Source organism: Salvia splendens, chromosome 22 (genome assembly GCF_004379255.2).
Source record: "Salvia splendens isolate huo1 chromosome 22, SspV2, whole genome shotgun sequence".
NCBI lineage: Eukaryota > Viridiplantae > Streptophyta > Magnoliopsida > Lamiales > Lamiaceae > Salvia > Salvia splendens.
In genome coordinates this window covers 8074189-8093399 of record NC_056053.1, presented here as the reverse complement: position 1 = coordinate 8093399, position 19211 = coordinate 8074189, and the positions used below count along the sequence as shown (strand labels likewise).

General features: G+C 42.0%; 1 protein-coding gene across 1 annotated transcript; it reads right to left on the bottom strand.

Moving 5' to 3' along the window:
- Nucleotides 1-627: 627 nt before the first annotated feature.
- Nucleotides 628-1104, bottom strand: LOC121786674 (WASH complex subunit 1-like). The gene has a single exon (XM_042185307.1). It carries the CDS (start codon nt 1102-1104, stop codon nt 628-630), a length of 477 nt encoding a protein of 158 aa, XP_042041241.1.
- Nucleotides 1105-19211: the final 18107 nt, after the last annotated feature.

Here is a 19211-nt window from a genome sequence, read left to right as displayed (position 1 = left end):
AAGACCCTAAAGGAGACACTTCTATCATTCAGGTCTGAGCTTCCAGTGAATCGGAAGGATGTGAAAAACACTTTATCCAGGTCCTTCGGCACGGGGGTCTCATCGACTTCTAGCAACCATTCAAATCCGATGCCGACAATGTAGGCGGCAAACCTCTCTTCCATCTCAATCTTCTCCAAGGACGGCTGGTGTAGCATCTTTCCCGCCTTCAACCTCTTCTGAGAGGTCACCCTTTGGTGAACCTCCTCCTGCCATTTGGGATTGTCAAATTCCAACATCTGTTTGAGCATAGTTGGGGGAAGGAGATGTTACAGGCCTTCCTTGCTGCCTCCTGGATGTTCGGGTCCAGCGCAACTCCTGTTCCTCCGTGTCACTGCCTTCATCTCTCTGTCTGCAGTGGGGAGGCGGGTTCGGAAGCATCTGTAATGACGACCCCCCATTGGCGGGACGACTTCTCTTTAGAGGGGGAAGAACACTTCCGTTCCCCTTCCTCTTTCTCTCTCTCCTCTGACGGCTGTCCTCCTCAGCTTCCTTCTCCTCAACGGCCTCTTGGCTTTCTGGCTCCTCCGGCTCCTCTTCATCAACCAGCCGATGTACTGTGCGGGGTCTCTGCACCACCGTTTCCTCCTATCCGCAGGTTTTCAGGGTTTCAGCTTCCTCTAGGAGCCGGTCCATTGTCATACGGCGCGTCTGGCGGCGTGGTGGCTCCTCCTCCTTCTCGGCTTCCCTATGGTCGAACAACGGGTGGAGGTCCTCCTCTTCTTCATCGTTGATTTCGCCGCCTCCAGTCAAATGCGGCTCATGGATCGAAATGGAGCCGCCACCGTTTATTGGCGATGGGATAGCAAATGGTTGCCCATAATCTTCCCTCCAGCCTTCCTCGTCAGAGGCATCCCCGCCGTAATCCACAGGCTGGATAGGGGTAAATGTTGGGGAAGGAGGCGAAGGTTGGGCTAAAGGCGATGGTGGAGGTTGGATGGGAAGAGGTGGAGGTGATGTAGGAGAGCTAGGTGGGATTTTTGTTTTAGAAGATGAAGCAGGCTCTTTAGACCGGGAAATCCCAAGTTTAGCTTTAAGTGCGGTGTAAGTGGCCGCATTGTCCATCTCGGAGGGTATACTCCAGAGGATTTTATCGAGGCGCCGTAAGGTATCTTCGTCCACTGCGTGAGGTGGAGCGGCAGCGCCGATTTGTGGTGGAAGTTGAGAGGATGGGCTGAGGTTTCAACTTGGGCCTGGAACGAGGTTTCCCGGTTGCCACTCTCGGCGCCGGCATCTGAGGATGAGGATGAAGTTGGAATTTGCTCGATCAACATTCTTACTGGTACTGGTGATGGAGATGATGATTTTTGGGCAAGGGTTCGGAACTTGGAGCAATATGGGAGAATAAATAGAATGCACTATGGTTGCTTTGGGTGAAAGTGAAATACGGTCCTAAAATCTGCCTATTATACTGATATTACGACTGTTGGGATCTCTGACAGTTGAGATCCCTGCAACTGTTCAAATTTCTGCGACTCTTTACGTATAGGTGCGCCTTTTCAGAGTGCCAGTTGGCTTAGCTTCTCCGATACGCTTTCTCCCTCTCTTCAGGACGTTCTGTCCAACGCAACAGTTGGCGCTTCCTGACACCTTTTCAATAATTGCGCACGTCCTTTCATCACCTGCCATGATCAACAAAAGTACTGTACCACCAATTAAAAATCGAATTGCACTGATCAAGTGGACAATTAATTCCAGATGTAAACTCAAATAGTTCCACTTGATCAGCTTTCGTCCTTACTTCCGACTTTTAATGAAAACATGAAAAACAATTTACACTAACTACAAAGGATTTGACCGAGTTCACCTAGGATGTCACTTGATCAGTTTAATAGATTATGAATTCGTTGCTTGATCAAGCAGACTACCCATGAGTACCCGATCACTCCTTTTACCTGCTCACTAGATAAGATTAGGCCGGATCAGTGGAATTTCTTCCACTGTGTCCGCCTCGGTCTTGTCTCTGTAGGGCTCCAGCCGGGAGCAACCTCCAGTCAGCCGACAGCCAAGCAACCCAAGGGAACAAAGGAGCTGATTAGAGATTTGCTAAACTCTTAGCAGCATATTCAAGGAAATATGCAGGCCAACAATGATGTGGTGCACAGGCTACAAGATGCTCAGCTAGAACACAAGGCAGCCCTGAACATGCTCACCAAACAAATCTCACAAATGGCAACTCCATTGAACGAGATATGCGGGCATAATGGTCACCTTCCCGCCACTGTCAAGATGCCAGACAGAGCCAACATTAGCAAGATTACTCTGAGGTCAGGGAAGGACCATGTTGAACCCTTGGGAGGAACAGACGAAGGAAGTGAGATACTAACCCGAGGGCAGACTGGGACAGAGGCCTCCTTGGACAAAGGAAAGGGGTCGTTGCCTCATTTTTTCTGACCCCGGTACTTCCTGATGAGGAACCTGAAGAGTTATACGAAGAAAAAAGAAAGCAGGAGGGGGAGGACCATAATGAAGGACCAAGTAGTGCGGTCAAACGTACCAAACGTTACCCATATCGGGGTGAACCTAAGAGACAGAAGGAGGACCCCACCGATTTTATGAAAATTTTTGGAAAGCTAGAAATCAACCTACCATTCCTGCAAGCATTGAAGCTGCCACCGTTCAGTACATTCATCAAGGATTTCATAGCCAGGAATGCGAAAGCTGACGGGAAAATCGTGATCGGGGAAAGTGTGTCAGCGGTTATCCAGAAGAAAAGGCTGCCTTCAAAGAGAACAGACCCTGAAATGTTCACCTTGCCCATCATCATTGGGGACATCAACATTGAGCATGGTATGTGCGACTTTGGGGCTTCAATTAATGTTTTACCGTTTTCGGTTTACAAGAAGCTAACTGGAGTTAGGCTAATGGACACAAGGTAGTTATCCAATTTGCTGACAGGTCATGCATAAACCCAGAGGGAGTTCTGAAGAATGTGATCGTGAGGGTGCACAATTTCTTATATCTAGTGAATTTCCATGTAATCCGAAAGAACGAGTCAGATGCATGGGAATCAAGCGGAGTTTTGTTAGGGAGGCCATTCATGAGGACAACTGTAACACCCGTACTTTTTAAGTACTAAATTAATATATGTCATGAAATAATTAATAAAATTTGAGTCCAAATATTTATATAAAAAGGGCTTTGGGCCATGGAAAATAGAAGAATTCTATGGTAAATAAATAAAGTTTGGGCTTGATTTATTTACAACAAAATAAATCATTTTGGGCCTATAAATTTCAACAAATAAATAAAGTGTGGGAGCCCAATTCTTTTCCAAAAATGTGGGAGCAAGCCCAAAATCTTTTCTTCTTCCTTCTCTCCCTCTTGGCCGATTCCTCCCTCCGTGAGACTCCCCATCTTTTAACTTCTCCACTCTCCATCTTCCACAATAAATCCTACAAATCAAAGGTCATACATTAATCCATAAAGCTCCTTCATGTATCCCCTCCCCCAACTCCTCACAATACACTTTACATCTTCAAACAAAATTGAGAGAGAGAGTGCCGAGAGAAAGAGCCGAGAGGAGAAGAAGTGGAAGAAGTTGCTACCATTCTTTGTTTTCTCCACAACCAAGTTAAATTCATTGAGGTATAATCTCTACCCATCTCTAAAGCATGAAATTTTAGCATATATCTCATCACATATCTCATACTTTACACAAGTAATTCAAACAATTAACTCAATCATCAATCGAACACCCGCCGTGGTTAATCGAAAACACGAAAGAACATAACTTGGTAATGAGAACTTATCTTGCGGGACGTTTCGGGGTGGTTAGGGTTAAGTTCGGGGCTGCCGGATAGCGATTCGGGGGGAGAGGCAGCCGGCAGTGGCGGCTGATTACTCTCAGCGGCTGGACCCCCACTGCGACGGCGGCGCTGGCTAGCTGGCTGGCGAAATTGGAGGAAGCCGGCGAACACAGCAGCGGCGATGGAGTGTGATGGCAGCAGTCTCGGCGGCGAGCTGGACGAACAGGCGACGGCAGCAACAATTTCCCCCACCGCCGAGGAGTAGCAGCAGCGACGACGCTCCTGGGCTGTCCGACCACCGACGGCTCGCTGCTGACGGCGACGGTGGCTGGCGAAGTCGGAGAAGGCGACGGGCTGGAGGGCTCGGATCTTCGGTCAATACAGAGAGAGAAACATAGGGGGATAGGGAGAGAAGATGAAATCGGTAGTGAGAGAGAGATATAGAGATGAGATGGTGATGGGGCTTTTGTTTTTTTTTTGTTGTTGGACTTTTGTTTTGGGGCCTTTTATTTTATTTGGAGGTTTTATTTTAAAGTTGGGCCTCTTTTAATTTATTTCGGGCTCCTTAATTGAATTGGAGATATAAGGTGGGGAAATAATTAAATGTTGGGCCGATAATTTAATCGTAAAGAATGATTTAATTAAATCCCGGAATATTTCGAAAGGCGAATAATATTATCCCAAGTACGAAATAAATATAATTGCGAAGAGAAATAGTGCGATAATTCAATTATGCTCTTAAATAATTTTTGGAAGTTTTTCGACGCCATGGAAAATACGAGGAGCCAACGGAGGAAAGAACGGGCGTAAGCAGCCGACCAACGTCGCACGTGACGCCTTGGGCGGCCGCCGAATAATAAAAAATGCACAAAAACCGAGAAAACGAAATAAAATACGGTAATTAGAGTGCATGCATTCTAAATGTCTTCGTTATTGAGATTGATGAGTACTTTATTTATTTTTTTGAAAAGGTGGTTTGCACGCTCTTTAAAGTCGGATCGAGAAGTTATAAAAGGAAATTTCTAAGCTATTGAGGTGGGTTGTATTACTTAAATTCCTTTATTTGCAATGATATGCATATGGCGAGATAAGGGTGGTTTAAATGTTATGTCATGCCGTATTTTATGTTTTTGAATTGCCTATCTGATTGTCTACTAGGATAATGTCCTACTAGACTTTGATGGTTAACGAATTCGGGTCTGACTAGGGAGTGAGTCCCTACTCAGACTAGTGCACTGATGGGGATCGTGAGCCGTCCTTTGTGGTCGGCCGGTCCAGTGATCGAGTTTGTGGCCACATTCTCGTTTCACATGATGGTTCAGATATGGTACATGATGGAGGATGATGAGGATATTTGTCTGCGCAAACACCTTTTTATGGAAATGATTTTAGTGTTTCTCGACATTTTAAAGTAAAACCCAAGTTTCACTCAACTGTGGCTTGACATAACTTTATTGGTGAAATGTATTTTGGGCATGAGTCCACTGAGTGCATCAAGTACTCAGCCCCTGCATATGTTTTCCCTATGTGCAGGTTGAGCGTGGACGGGAGACGGAGGATGTTGAGCATTGGACCGAGACCATATTCAATAAACGTTCTGGTTGCTATTGTGTCTTCATACATAGTCGTAGCTAACTCTCAAATGCTTCCGCTACATCAAGTTTTAGAACTCTGATGTTATCTTTATTCTGTTGGACTATTTTTCCTACGAATTCTGTTGCTTCGTTATTTCAGACTATAATTTGGTAATAAAGTTCATCTTTTGATCTACATATCGTACCCCTTGATTGTTTTCCCCTTTCTTCCCCGCTTCTTTATTCCCCCATTAGTCACGACTCACCGTACTTTCTATCCTTAGGAAGTGCGGTCGTGACAACAACTAAGACCATAATTGATGTCAGCGATGGTACAATTTGTCTTGATTATCATGGCGAAAAATTCACGTTCAACATTGATGAAGCCATGAAGAAGCCACTAGACATGGAGAATCTGCACTCTCTTGATGTAATTACGCCTTTAGTTCAGGAGTTCCTTGAAACTGAACTCCTACAAGAGCAACTTGAGGCTTCTGAATTGGATGATTCCATTGACAAAGAGGTTGCAAATTGGTGCGAGGCACTGGTGACACGCGACTTAACGGATGACGAAATTAATGAGGCTATTATGGGATTTGCCAAAAGCCAAGTTCAGCTGGATCAAGTGACTTAGCCCAACTGAACAGTTTAGAGGAACTGAGCAGTCTAGAAAAGTTACCCAACTTTGGGGAGCTTGCAGAAAAGAGTATGAAGAAGAACCCACTACCACAAGAGGCAATCTCACCCAAGAAGGAGTTGAAGACATTGCCCCCGGATCTGAAATATGCCTATCTAGGGAATGAAGAGACATTTCCGATAATCATCAACAACCGGTTTACCAAGGAACATGAAAAGGAATTGTTGGAAGTATTGAGACGGAATCAGAGGGCCATCGGATGGACTTTGTCAGATTTGGTGGGCATCATCCCAGACCTATGTATGCACCATATCCGACTAGAGGAGGGTGCCAAGGCTCATCGTGAGAACCAGAGGAAACTGAACCCCAAGATAAGAGAGGAGGTGCTTAAGGAAATCTTGAAACTATTAGCCCTGGGGATCATATACTTAATCCCAGATAGCAAATGGGTCAGTCCAGTCCATATGGTGCCAAAGAAATTAGGAATTCAAGTGGTGAAAAACGACAAGAATGAGTTGGTTCTCACAAGATTGGTGACAGGTTGGAGGATGTGCATCGATTATAGCAAGTTGAATGAAGCTACACGGAAGGATCATTTCCCGTTGCCCTTTATTAATCAGATGCTCAAGAGGCTAGCGGGTAAGCAATACTTTTGTTTCCTTGACGACTACAGTGGTTATTTTCAAATATATGTAGATCCAGAGGACAAAGAGAAGACGACCTTCACGTGCCCTTTCGGGACATATGCATACAGAAGGATGCCCTTCGGGTTGTGTAATGCGCCAAGAACTTTCCAACGATGCATGATGAGCATATTCTCGGACCTACTGGAGGAATGCATCGAAATTTTTATGGATGACTTCATAGTGTATGTGAATTCTTATCCTGCCTTGCTAATTTGGATCTAGTACTGAGGCGATGCCAAGAGAAGAACTTAGTGCTGAACTTTGAAAAATGCCATTTCATGGTACCCAAGGGGATCGTTTTAGGCCACGTCGTCTCTGAAAGGGAAATACAGGTTGATAAGGCGAAGGTGGATGTTATTTCGAAGCTGTCGTTTCCCACCAATCAAAAAGAAATACGAGGTTTTCTTGGCAATGCAGGATTCTACAGGAGATTTATTAAGGACATTGCCAAGATCGCACAACCATTAACTCACCTCCTGAAAAATGATGTTGAGTTTGTTTTTGATGAGAAATGCCAGCATGCCTTCCAACTCTTGAAAGATCGACTCGTCTCGGCCCCGATCATTAGAGTCCCAGACTGGAATCACCATTTTGAGGTGATCTGCGATGCAAGTGATTTCGCGGTTGGGGCAGTGTTGGGACAGAGGATAGAAGGGAAGTGCTATGTGATATTCTACGCCTCTAAGACGTTGAATCAAGCTCAGAAGAACTACGACACTAGGGGTGAGCAAAAAACCCAAAAACCAAATATCTTAACCGAACTAAACCGAAAATTTAAATTTCGGTTCGATTTTTTCCATTTTCGGTTCGGTTCCGTTTTAAAAATTTGAAAATTTCAGTTTTTCGGTTCGGTTCAGTTCAGGAAAAAAATCCGAAAAACCGTATTATATTATAATATATACTAAATATATATATGCTATTAATATAAAACTAAACCCTAGGAAATAATTACCCCAACACGCCACACCTTCCGCCTCCAACTCTTCTTCCTCCACTCCCTTCCATCTCCACTCTGCCTCCATCTCCAAACTCCAATCCTAAATCTCTCTACCTCCATGCCTCCAGCCGTGAGCCGTCCACCCAAGCTATCGCACTCGCCTTCAACTTCACGCCGTCACCGGAACCTCCACCATCCAGCCATTCACGCAGGCGACTCCAGATCTGGCATTTATCCCCTAAATGCTAAATCTATCTTTCCCTACCTTAGTAGAATGCTATGTTAAGCTAGAATGCTATGTATAATCAAAGTAAAACATATTGTGGAAATTTAAGAATTTTGTAATCGAAAATTATGGAAATTTAAGATTTCTGTTGATTAGTTTACTATTTAGTGCGTACTCATTTTGTGGAAATTGTGGAAAATTGTTGTTGATGAGTTTACTGTTTAACCATTTTCATTAGATTAGTTAACAATGAAATTTAATTTTTTTTGTATTTTAGATTGTGGTTGTTCTTGATGGATGATAATCAATTTTTCAATTTTTTTGGGTTTTAGCTTTTTTTAGTTTTTAAAAATCTTACAGAATTTCAGTTTTTCGGTTTTGTTCGGTTTTTACAATTCGGTTTTCAATTTTTCGAATTTCAGTTTTTCAGTTTTTCGGTTCGGTTTTAGTTTTCAATAAAATTCGGTTTTTCAATAAAATTTGGTAAAAAACCGAACCGAAACCCGAATGCACACCCCTCTACGACACTACAGAGAAAGAGATGCTGGCTATTGTGTACTCTTTTGAGAAGTTTCGTCCATATCTGTTAGGATCCAAGGTCATAGTGTACACCGATCACGCAGCTATCAAATACCTGCTAGCGAAGAAGGAATCAAAGGCCAGGCTGATCCCTTGGGTGTTACTGCTGCAAGAATTTCACTGGGAGGTAAGGGATAAAGCTGGGACAGAGAATAGAGTGGCAGACCACTTGAGCAGGATAAATCAAGGAGAGGATAAAGAAGATGTCCCTGATGCTTTTCCGGAGAAACACCTATATTGCGCCCAAGGATCGAATAACCTGATCAGTTGGAAGGATGCACTTGATGCAGCTGATCTAGTAGCCTTTTTAAATGAAGTAAGTAGAAGGCAAGCTGAACCCTGGTTCGCTGATATAACCAACTAGTTAGTAACAGGAGAACTACCTTCTACACCATAGGTGACAAGAGCCAATAAGTTAAAGATTAAGAGTGAAGCCAAGTACTACTTTTGGGATGACCCGTATTTGTGGAAAATGAGAAATGATCCTGGTTTGCTGATATAACCAACTAGTTAGTAACTGGAGAACTACCTTCTACACCAGAGGTGACAAGAGCCAATAAGTTAAAGATTAAGAGTGAAGCCAAGTACTACTTTTGGGATGACCCGTATTTGTGGAAAATGGGAAATGATCAGGTCATCAGGAGGTGCATTCTAGAGTGGGATTAGGAAGACATATTGGTTCATTGTAACTCTCTTGCCTATGGTGGTCATTTCGGTCCTAAGAAGACAGCGAGGAAGGTCCTAGATAGTGAATTCTATTGGCCAGATCTTCATAAGGAAGCCTATGAATTCTACATGAGGTGTAGCCGGTGTCAGTTAGCTGGTGGGATTTCTACCAAAGATGAGATGCCACAAGTACCCATCGTGGTATGTGAAATATTTGATGTATGGAGAATGGATTTTATGGGACATTTTCCTTCATCTTATAGGAACTCGGACATTCTAGTCGTAGTCGACTATGTGTCTAAGTGGGTGGAAGCCAAGGCAACAGTGACCTGTGAGACTCAGAAGGTCTCAAGGTTTCTGAAGTCCAATATATTCAGTAGGTATGGGATCCCTGGGGCTATTATCTCGGACCAAGGCACTCATTTTTGCAATCGCACAAAAGTCCCTCTAATGAAGAAGTATGGGGTGAACCACCGTCTGTCCAGTCCTTATCATCCACAAAGCAATGGTCAGGCTAAAATCTCAAACAGGGAGATTAAAAGCTTCATCGAAAAAACAGTGAGTCCTTCAAGGAAGGACTGGACAAATAGGCTGGACGATTCCTTGTGGGCTTATCGCACTACATACAAAACTCCAATCGGCATGTCACCATACAGACTGGTATTTGGGAAAATGTACCACCTCCCTATAGGCATTGAACATACAGCTTACTGGGCAGTCAAGGAAGTGAATATGTAGTCCAAGGTGTGTGCTGAAGAAAGGAAACTCCAACTACAAGAGTTGGAAGAACTCAGGCTTGAATCCTATGATGCGGCCATGTGGTACAAAGAGAAAACCAAGGTGTGGCATGATAAGAACCTGAGGACGAAAGAGCTGCACGTGGGGCAAAAAGTCTTGTTGTTCCAATCAAGACTTAAACTGATGCCTAGGAAGCTGAAATCAAAATGGATGGGAACATATACCATCACTGCCCTTCGAGCAAACGGAGCAGTGGAACTTCGAGGGAGTGATCCTAACTCTACCCCTTTCTTGGTTAATGGTCACAGGGTGAATCCATTTAGGGACAACTCAGAGGTGCGGATAGTGGAAGAAATTCCACTGCGCACACCTGATGTTCTCGCCTAAGTTGATTAACATGTAAATGTTCTGGGTGATCCACTTGATCAGTTGAACAAAGCATGTCGAAGCATGTATAGATCAAGTGAATCCCTAGAGCATTGACAAGGCTTGTACGTAGTTGTGAAGAGTGTTTTTTTTTAGTTTTTAAAATGAAACTCCTAACAAATTGAAAAAAGTTAAAATCTCAAAAAATATTTTCGGGAGTCTAAACCTAGCTGGATCAAGTTGCTTAAGCATTTAAATATGAAGGAGACCATTTCACGGAACTCTCTTAATCCAGCCAAGTCGAAACTCCCACTTTAACTAGGTAATTTTGTTTGTTGAAAGTGTCCTAAGTGCGGAAATGAAATGTGACCGGCACGTGTGAGAAAAAGGGGAAAATGTGGAGAATTTTGGGGGAAAACTGAAGGGTCTCTAATAGAATTGTGTAATTTGAACCTCCTGTACTCTACTCCCCCATCTACTCCCCTAATTTCTCACCACGGTTTTCTCTGTAGGTACCGGCGAAAGCAAGCCCTAGTTCCGCAATCCATCATAATCCACCGAAGAAAATGGAAGGACAGTCACAAAACGCCTTAGGAAGTACCCCCGCACCCATATCCGTCGAAAGTTCAAAACTCGTTCAGCAAGGAGTCGAAAGGGCGGGTACCGTTCCGACCAATACAGCACCGCAAGCCACTGGAAGCAATCAGCCAGCCACCGTCACACTCTCTATAGAGACATTAACGATGTTGATCCAGTCGCTAAAACCCGAAGTCAATGCTACTCATTTGCTAACTCAGGTTGGGATAATACCTACCCCCCACCTACCGGCGATGTCCAATCCTCGGTAATTTGCAGTGAGTGAACTAAGACGGCCGACGATTCCAAAAAAGCGGAGAGCACGAGAATGAGTGCAGCAGTGGAACAAAGAGAAGGGGTAGAGCACCAGCTACTAGATACAGGGAAACATACAGAGGAGCCCACCGTCCATCAAGAATATGCAGGTATGTCTGGACAATGATCTGCTCGGACGGATGATTACGTTCGACGACCCCCAGTTAACGAAGGAATGTGGAGCTAGGATTGGGCGAGGAAAGAAACCAAGGTCCGGGAGACGACTGAACCAAGAGGCCTTGGAGGAGCTAGAAGCAGTAGAAGAATTCATGGAGTTTATCAAGGGGATTGGTTTTGATTGTCTTTTGGTTCCGAGCTCACTAAAGATGCCAATAGAGTTGGCCCAGGAGTTCTTCACTTCATTCCATTTTACATACTCGACTGATGTAGGAGCCGAGTCTATCAGCTTCAGGCTATTTACAAGAGAAATGAGAATAAGCATCAGGGAGTGGTCGGTAAGGCTTGGCATGTACACTACGGACCAAGAGATTGAATGGTTTAAGAGAGACATTGGTCCTCCATGGGAAATCCCAGAATTCAGCGCGCAAGCTGCTTGGGTAGAATTGGTTCCGAGGGGCACTAAGGCTTACCAACCAACAGTATCTACAGCTGATTGCTTCAGGAACCCCATCCTCCGCCTAGCTCAAGTCTTTGTGGGCGCCAATCTGCTATGCCAAGCCAACATGCCTCCTCCGTCACAGAAGCCGAGTTGTACTTTATGTGGTGTATGATGAAGAAAAGGGAGGTTCACTTAGGCTATTAGCTTGCCCGCACTTGTCAGTCGATCTCTAGTCGGGCTGCCTGAAATCTGAATGGCTGTCATATTCTCGGAGCCATCTTCAAGAACTGTGTAGAGATGACCATCGTAGAAAGGATACCCAGGTTTTCTTATTGCCCTCAACCCGAGTTGTTTGGTGATCAATTCCTCTTGAATGTCGGCGTCCTGGTTAAAAAGGGTGGTGTTCTTAACTTTTACGAAGTGACTAAGCCAAGTTCACAACCGGTGGAATCTGTCAAGAAGAACAATAAGAAGAAGCAGGTGGAGGTAGTTGTGGCTCAGAAGGAGAAAGAGACTAGAGCACCAACTAAGATAGCCACATACACTCTGCAAACACAAGATCAAACTGTTGTGCCTTCTACATTCGCTGCACCTGAGGTGTCCCCTGGACATGCCAGTCTTGTGGAGCTCATAGGACAACTGGGTGAGTGGAGAGCCAGAATGGAGGGGCTGGTTGAAAGAATAGCCCTGAGTTCCAAATCCCAGATGCGACTGAGTATGTTAGAACGTCGGTCATCGAGAGAAGTAATCCCACCGAGGCAGAGGGCTCCTCAACATGCTACCCAAGGTGTAAGCAGCAGGCGACCGATTGGAAGAGTTGATTCCCACCCCAGAACAACTGACTCCAGACAGGATCAGCCAAGAAGATGAACCCCCCCTCCCTGATGACCAAGTAATTTACGTGTTTTAGTTTCTGTATGTATGTGTGTGTCTGTTTGTCTTCTTCACACTTAGCCTGGTGCCAAGTCTAAGTGTGAGAAGTTTGTTTCATGTTTATATGTTTTCTTGGATTGATGTGTTACCTTCTCCCATTTAGCCCGATGCTCGGTCTAAGTGTGAGAAGTTTTTCTCTATCATTAGGTTTTTTTATGTGTTTAGAGTGTTTTTGGGTGCAGCACTACTACTCTGTTTCACTTTATCTAGCTAGCTTGAGGGCAACCTAAGATAAAGTGAGAGGGGGGAGTAGTGTGGAGTATTTGGACATATACATGACTTGACTTATCCATGTCACCTTTCCTACCTGTTTAAATCATCTGAGTCAATTAAGCAAAGCATGTCAATTCTGTCAGTGTTTGTCCAAAATTTGTTAAGAAAACATGAATGAGCTGGCGATAATAGAAGGCATAAAACCCTTAGCGAGAGTGAATGAAGGAGAAAATGCATGTTGATCTGTGAGACCCCTCCTTCTTAAAATAAATCATAGTCAGTCTAGATGAAGTGAGAACCATGGAAGAGCCCAAATTTTAGCCAATTGTGATGCCCTCTAAAAGTGAGTTATAAGCCAGAGTAGAACACTTTCTACTGAATTGAAAAAAAAAATAGAGTGGTTGTCACTTGATGCTTAGAGGGAAATGACATAAGCTAGTAAGTACTAAAGGCAATAGGAAGTAACAAGTTGGGCCTTTTCCTTTTCGAACCAGAAAAAACCCGCCTCGTCGAAAAGGCACCCCTTGGTTACCCCATTTCGAGCCTACATTTCGAATGCATTCTCCTTTGAAACCATGAGCCTTCATGCTATGTGAGTTAGGGGATAGAACGGAACAGTTAACCAGCTGAGGATAAAAAGGAAAAGTTACAGCCAAGCGGGTAGAACAAAAAAATAGAAAAAGAAACAAAATTAGAAAATGGGCAGGGAGAATGTATAACCTGACCCACACACAAAAAAAAGAAAAGGAAAATAAGGGCAGGAGAAAGTGTAACCTGACCCAAAAAAATGCGTAGTTGATAGGTAAGGCAGGAAAAGAATGTAACCTGTCCCTGTGAAAAGGTTAGATGAATATGGTCACAATGGCCAAAGGATAGTGTTTATGTGGGAAAGATTGAAGATGTAATAGGGAGGTTGCTCCAGTTTTGTTCCTAAGTTCACATGTCCTTCGTTGCTGTGAAGAATTTTATGAACTTAGAACCCCTAGGATCCTTACCTATTTACAACATGACCCTTAGCCCCGTTACAACCCTAAGAAAGACCTTAAGGAACTAGTCTATGCCTATGGAACTCAAACATCAGTGGTGTGGCAAAATGAATGATAGAACGGTCCAAACATCTCTGGTGAGGAATGAGTGACCGAGTGAATCCAACAGTTGGCTAGAGTAGGGGGCTATCTTGACGAATTGATACGCTGATCAAACTAAGAAAATGGGAGGGGGGAATTGGAGACTGCAGAATATTTGGAATGACCTTAAGCTTGTGAGGAATATTGCCAGTTTCAAACATGGAGATATAACTGTTTGTTTAAGTGTTTAAGTATTGTTTTTAGTCAGTATTATATCTGTGAGTGTGTTTGTTTTAGAAGTCGGTCAAAGACCCATGCATGTAGCTTGCTCATTTTCTTGTTGTTCTTTCATACTTGAGGACAAGCATGGTTTCAGTGTGAGCAGTTTGATAGGGCTCGTTACAAGCATGGCTTTGTAGGGTTTATTGCACTAACATGGCTGATAATGTGCGAAAAGAATGGTGAATTTGAGTGTGCATGGGCTATAAAGTGTAAAAGCGGCAAATGCAGGATCGACATGATCAACTCGATAAAGGAGTGAAAAATGGCCATAAATGGAGCTAGGTTGATCAGTTGTGTACAAGCAGCGAAACCACATCGAGTTATGAGTCACAGGAGTGAGAAGAAAAGATGTCATCTCAAGGGCATAAATGTCAAGATAGGATGAGCTTAACCTTGGAATTTGGGCCCAACATCATCCTATAAATAGCAAGGAGAATGCATGCGAAAGAGAGTTCTTTTCTGGGTCCAGTATCACCTCAGTCACTACACAATCCTCTCTTACATTTTCAAGCATGGAGCACGGGAGCTAGGAGTCATCGGAGCCACAGTTCTACTTCAACCTTCCTCTCTTCATCCTCATTAGGGAAGAAGATACGTAGATCTGCCTAAGAAGCCATCGTAGTTTGTTTTTCTTTAAAACCCCGAGGGGTCGAAACAATTGTTGCTTAGTTTTGGTTCATGTTTCCTTCCGAATTTTAGTTGTTGTTTTGTTTAGTCTCTACTCTGTGATCGATCTTCTGAATTTGAGCTTTGGAATTCTGTTTTGTTTGTTGAAAAACGTTTGTGAAATGGAATTTTCAATGCAAGCTGATTTGGATCTGGTGTTCTCTGTTGTGTTTCTTTGTTTAGTTTAGTTCTGTTCTAATTTGGAACTTAGCTCTGCTCAACTCAGTGATTGATGTTTAGATCTGAAGTTAGGATGAAGTATGTGATGCATGTTGGGTTGGATTCGGTGATTTCGGAGTAGGATCTTGTTTGGATTACCTCAGTTGCTCTGTCTTTCGATTTTTCGTAGTTAGCTCTAAGTTTCACTTCATTAAATAGCATGAGTTTAGGATAGATACCTTAGATTCGTTTTCTCTTGGGTTAAATCGCATGGATTCGTGTTTTGATTTGTTTGTTCCTCGCTTTAATGTCATATGCTCTGCTTTCCTCAGCCTTGATGTTTGTTTTTAGATGCTTAGTGAAGAAGAAGGTCATAGTTCGTTAGGATCACAGTCTCTGTCACCTTTTCGTTGTTTGGAGCTTTTTTGTAGTGCGCTTCTCTTTCAGTGGTCCCCGCTGTTATGTTCACGTGTGGTTTATATCTGAGTTGATCAGTTCAAGTTATGCTATTTCATGTTGATAGTTTAGTTGATCAGGTTATTTTATTGCTTGACTAATTTTAGCTAACCCACAGTAGTGAAGCGTGGCCGCAGCCAATCCCCCAACATGTCTCATACACAACTCAACAAGCCTCTGTCCCTATGGGATTCGACTATTACTTCCCTTTACTAGTCTATAGTATTGAAGGCCCTAAGACTCTCCATTTTCATAACCAACGACTGGATAGTTGCTTAGTTGATCCCTTCATCATTGACTTGATCAGTTGAGCAGTATCGACATACTAAAAATCTGTTATGTGAACTAGAGTCATTAGGTTGAAGGAAACCTCTCGCGTTCCTTCACTGATTATGCGATTAATCAATTCACATGTTAAGTAGATAATTGCATGCTTGAACGCAAATAATTTATGCTCAAAGAAATTAAATCCTAAACATGAATACTACGGTTTAGAGTTACCGATTTGATTCTCCAAAGAATCGTCGATTGCTTGCACCTTCTCCACGATGATCTTCAATACTAGACCACGCATCTTCTGACTGATTCCTGAATTGTATTCCGATATCAGGGTGGGTTGATCTTATCAAAATACTAGGACTCGAATAAAGAAGACAAAACTTTCGCACAGAGGAGGAGCTGAAAAACTCACGGAGGAGAAATCATAAGAAAAAATCGTCCTCTACTCTATTTAGGAGTGGACGAAATTTTCCATATCAAAATTAATTAATTTATGTCTCCATTATTCTCGTATTTATAATAGTACATATTGGCCTCAGTCAAGGATCTATGGAACGTTTTTTAATATGGCTACCCCCAATTAGCTTTTTACTAATTAAATTGAACTCACAATTTATTATAAGCTTATATTGGAATATTACGAGCAGCCACTACAGAAGTATTATTGCACTGCCCATCCAAATCTAAAATAATAAGTAATCCGGGCTTCCGTTTTGTTTGTCATTTATTTTCCGTGCATAAGATAGAAATATCCATTAATTAATTAGTATCTGCTATAGACTTAATTAATTAACATCTTTTAATTCGAAGAGTGGACTTAGCATGAAATACTTATTTATTATTCATGGAATAATTAATTTCCAACTGCCAGTTTCTGAATAATAAAACATTGTTCGAGCTCCTCTTGAGGACATTATCAAACCAGACTCACCAGGCGTGCGATTCAACATAATAGCAATCATATCACCGCAAGATATTAATCACCATTTACCAATATATCATGATTATTGGGTTGCGAAAAACCAGCACCATTTGATAAGTCAAAGTAGTGCATAATTGATACCGTATGTTCAATGCTAGTTGTTTATCAAGACCTAGTCTTCCAATAGATAGCATGAAGACATGTCTTGCTGTTAGATCCGTTCAGTGCTATACCACACCAATGTCATCTTATTTCAGTAAGGCTTAGAAATATCGGACTGACATTGCAACCTTTCACGATAGGTAGTCTAAGCCTATCTGGGTTGTGAAATTCTTCTTTTTCTTTTGCAAAGCATTGCACAGAACCGACCGTGTTACCTTAAAGTGGATGACGCCCACAACTGGTCTACTAAGAAAAAGACTTAGACTTTGTTTACTTCTTATTCATTTAAATGTTTGTAAAACATCTTATAAATGTGAAAGCAAACACAATGTAATAATGATAGTGATTCTATTCGTGCGTAACTGCTCGAATAATACCGAATCGGGTTAAAAGTGGATTGTAGAGTTTTTCGTATACAAGCAAGATTTTATTCGTGCTCATTCGTGCTCGAAACATGCTTTTCAGCATACCAAACCTAACAATCTCCCACATATACTCAAAACATGATTTCGAGTATACCCCACTGCCAAAAACTCTCCCACTTATACTCAAAGCAGAACTTGGTGCTAGATATATCGAACTACCATTCATTTCCCATCATGTTTGAAACATGTTGCCACAAAGGCATTTTCTATGAAAAAAATCTGCTTGGTTGTTCTTTGATCATATCTTTGCCACCACTATGTCTTTGCTTCGTACTTGATCTTGAATTAATTTCATCTCTCTATGTGATTTCTTAGCTTATGATCTCGTGTGTCCCTTGAGTTAGCCTTCGCTAGAGTAATTAAAAATAATACTCATAGGCATACTCAAACTTACGATCAAAGCTGTTAGGAAGATACTCCTAAGGTAAACACATGTTCAGAGGATGACTCACTCGATCACTGATTAGTCATAAGACTAAGTCATTGTAACCCCAAGGACATTACATGAATGACTGGTAAACTAGAATATAGTGATTAGTCTTTCTCAAGCACTATGGTATATTCTTTACCTCAATCAAAGTCATTCACCATGGTTAATATGATATACATTTGCTATGCATAAGCACAACTAATATCAAACTAAGTACACATCATAGCACACATGAGACATCTATCTTTAAAACTAGTCTCATAATTCTTGATCTCACTAAGCGTCAAACGACACTTGACTAGAGACAAGACAATTCTATCTTGAAAGGTATAAACCTTTTCATGGAATTTTTAATGCTAAAATGTTCCAAGCAATGTATAGATATAGGATTCCTAAGAGAATCTTAACATTCTTTCTAGCAATCTTTAAAGAGCGTAGATGCTGAGAATGTAATTAGTTTCTCTCAAATCCTTTATCTTAAACTGGGCAGACAACCAGTTTCCTACGCTAGATGCCAATCTTAGTTGTTTGCAACTATGTAGATTTCATCATCGTAGAATACCATTAATACCATATTTAATGCATTTTCAACTTCCTTTTGCTTATAGCACTCTTAAGGGCACAACTCAAATTTCAAACATTTGACAATTTTGTTAAAACACATATATTCTGACTTAGATGCTTGCCTAAGATCACAAAGGTCTCTATAAGCTTCTAATCATGTGTTTCTGACCCTTCATTATATACCCATTAGGATGTTCTATGTAGATGATCTCCCCAGGACTTCTATTTATAGATGGCTGTCTTGACAATTTCAAATACATACATTCTAATTTATGTAAGTTCTAATAGACGATAGGATCAAATAAATCTAGGCATAACGATAGTGAGAAAAACGTTCTCATTGGGTATAGCCCGTTGTCATTGTCTAGCCCTTTTGAGATCCACATTTACACTTGCAAATTTACTAGCTCCCACTAACTGACACAACCTATAGGTAGTATTTGCAAGTCTTGTAAAAATATGTTGTCTATATTAGATTGTAGTTTGGAATCTTTCACCTTTTCAAGGATGAATATCCAAATAAACCAATGCTAAATTGTAGTTAAAGGGATTATGCTCAAGTTAATCTAAGACTGAGTCTTACGACACTCTTAAACCCATGAACTTGTTATGTTCCTTAGGAACGCTCCTACTACGATATGGTTCTTACAATCTCAGGTACTGAAGTTGATCTTATTATTGCACAAGTTTCTAATGTTATGCCTTCTTGGTAATGTGGAAAATCCGATATCTCTCTGTATCTTGAGAGTTATCACGCTGTTAGGCTTTTAGTTCATTTCTTGATCTTCATACAAGAATTCTATCTTTTAAGATTACAGAACTTATAATCTTTTATCATTTGGGGTAACCTTAAAACATACCTCAGTACTCAACTCCAATTACTTGGACACCTTTCCACCACGTGTTGGAACAACATTACACCTTGAGATATGTTAGACTAGAGTCGCTCTAGTCCACAACTCGTGTTTTGTAGAATGTACTGATGTTGGTAGTTTCTTTAAGGTGT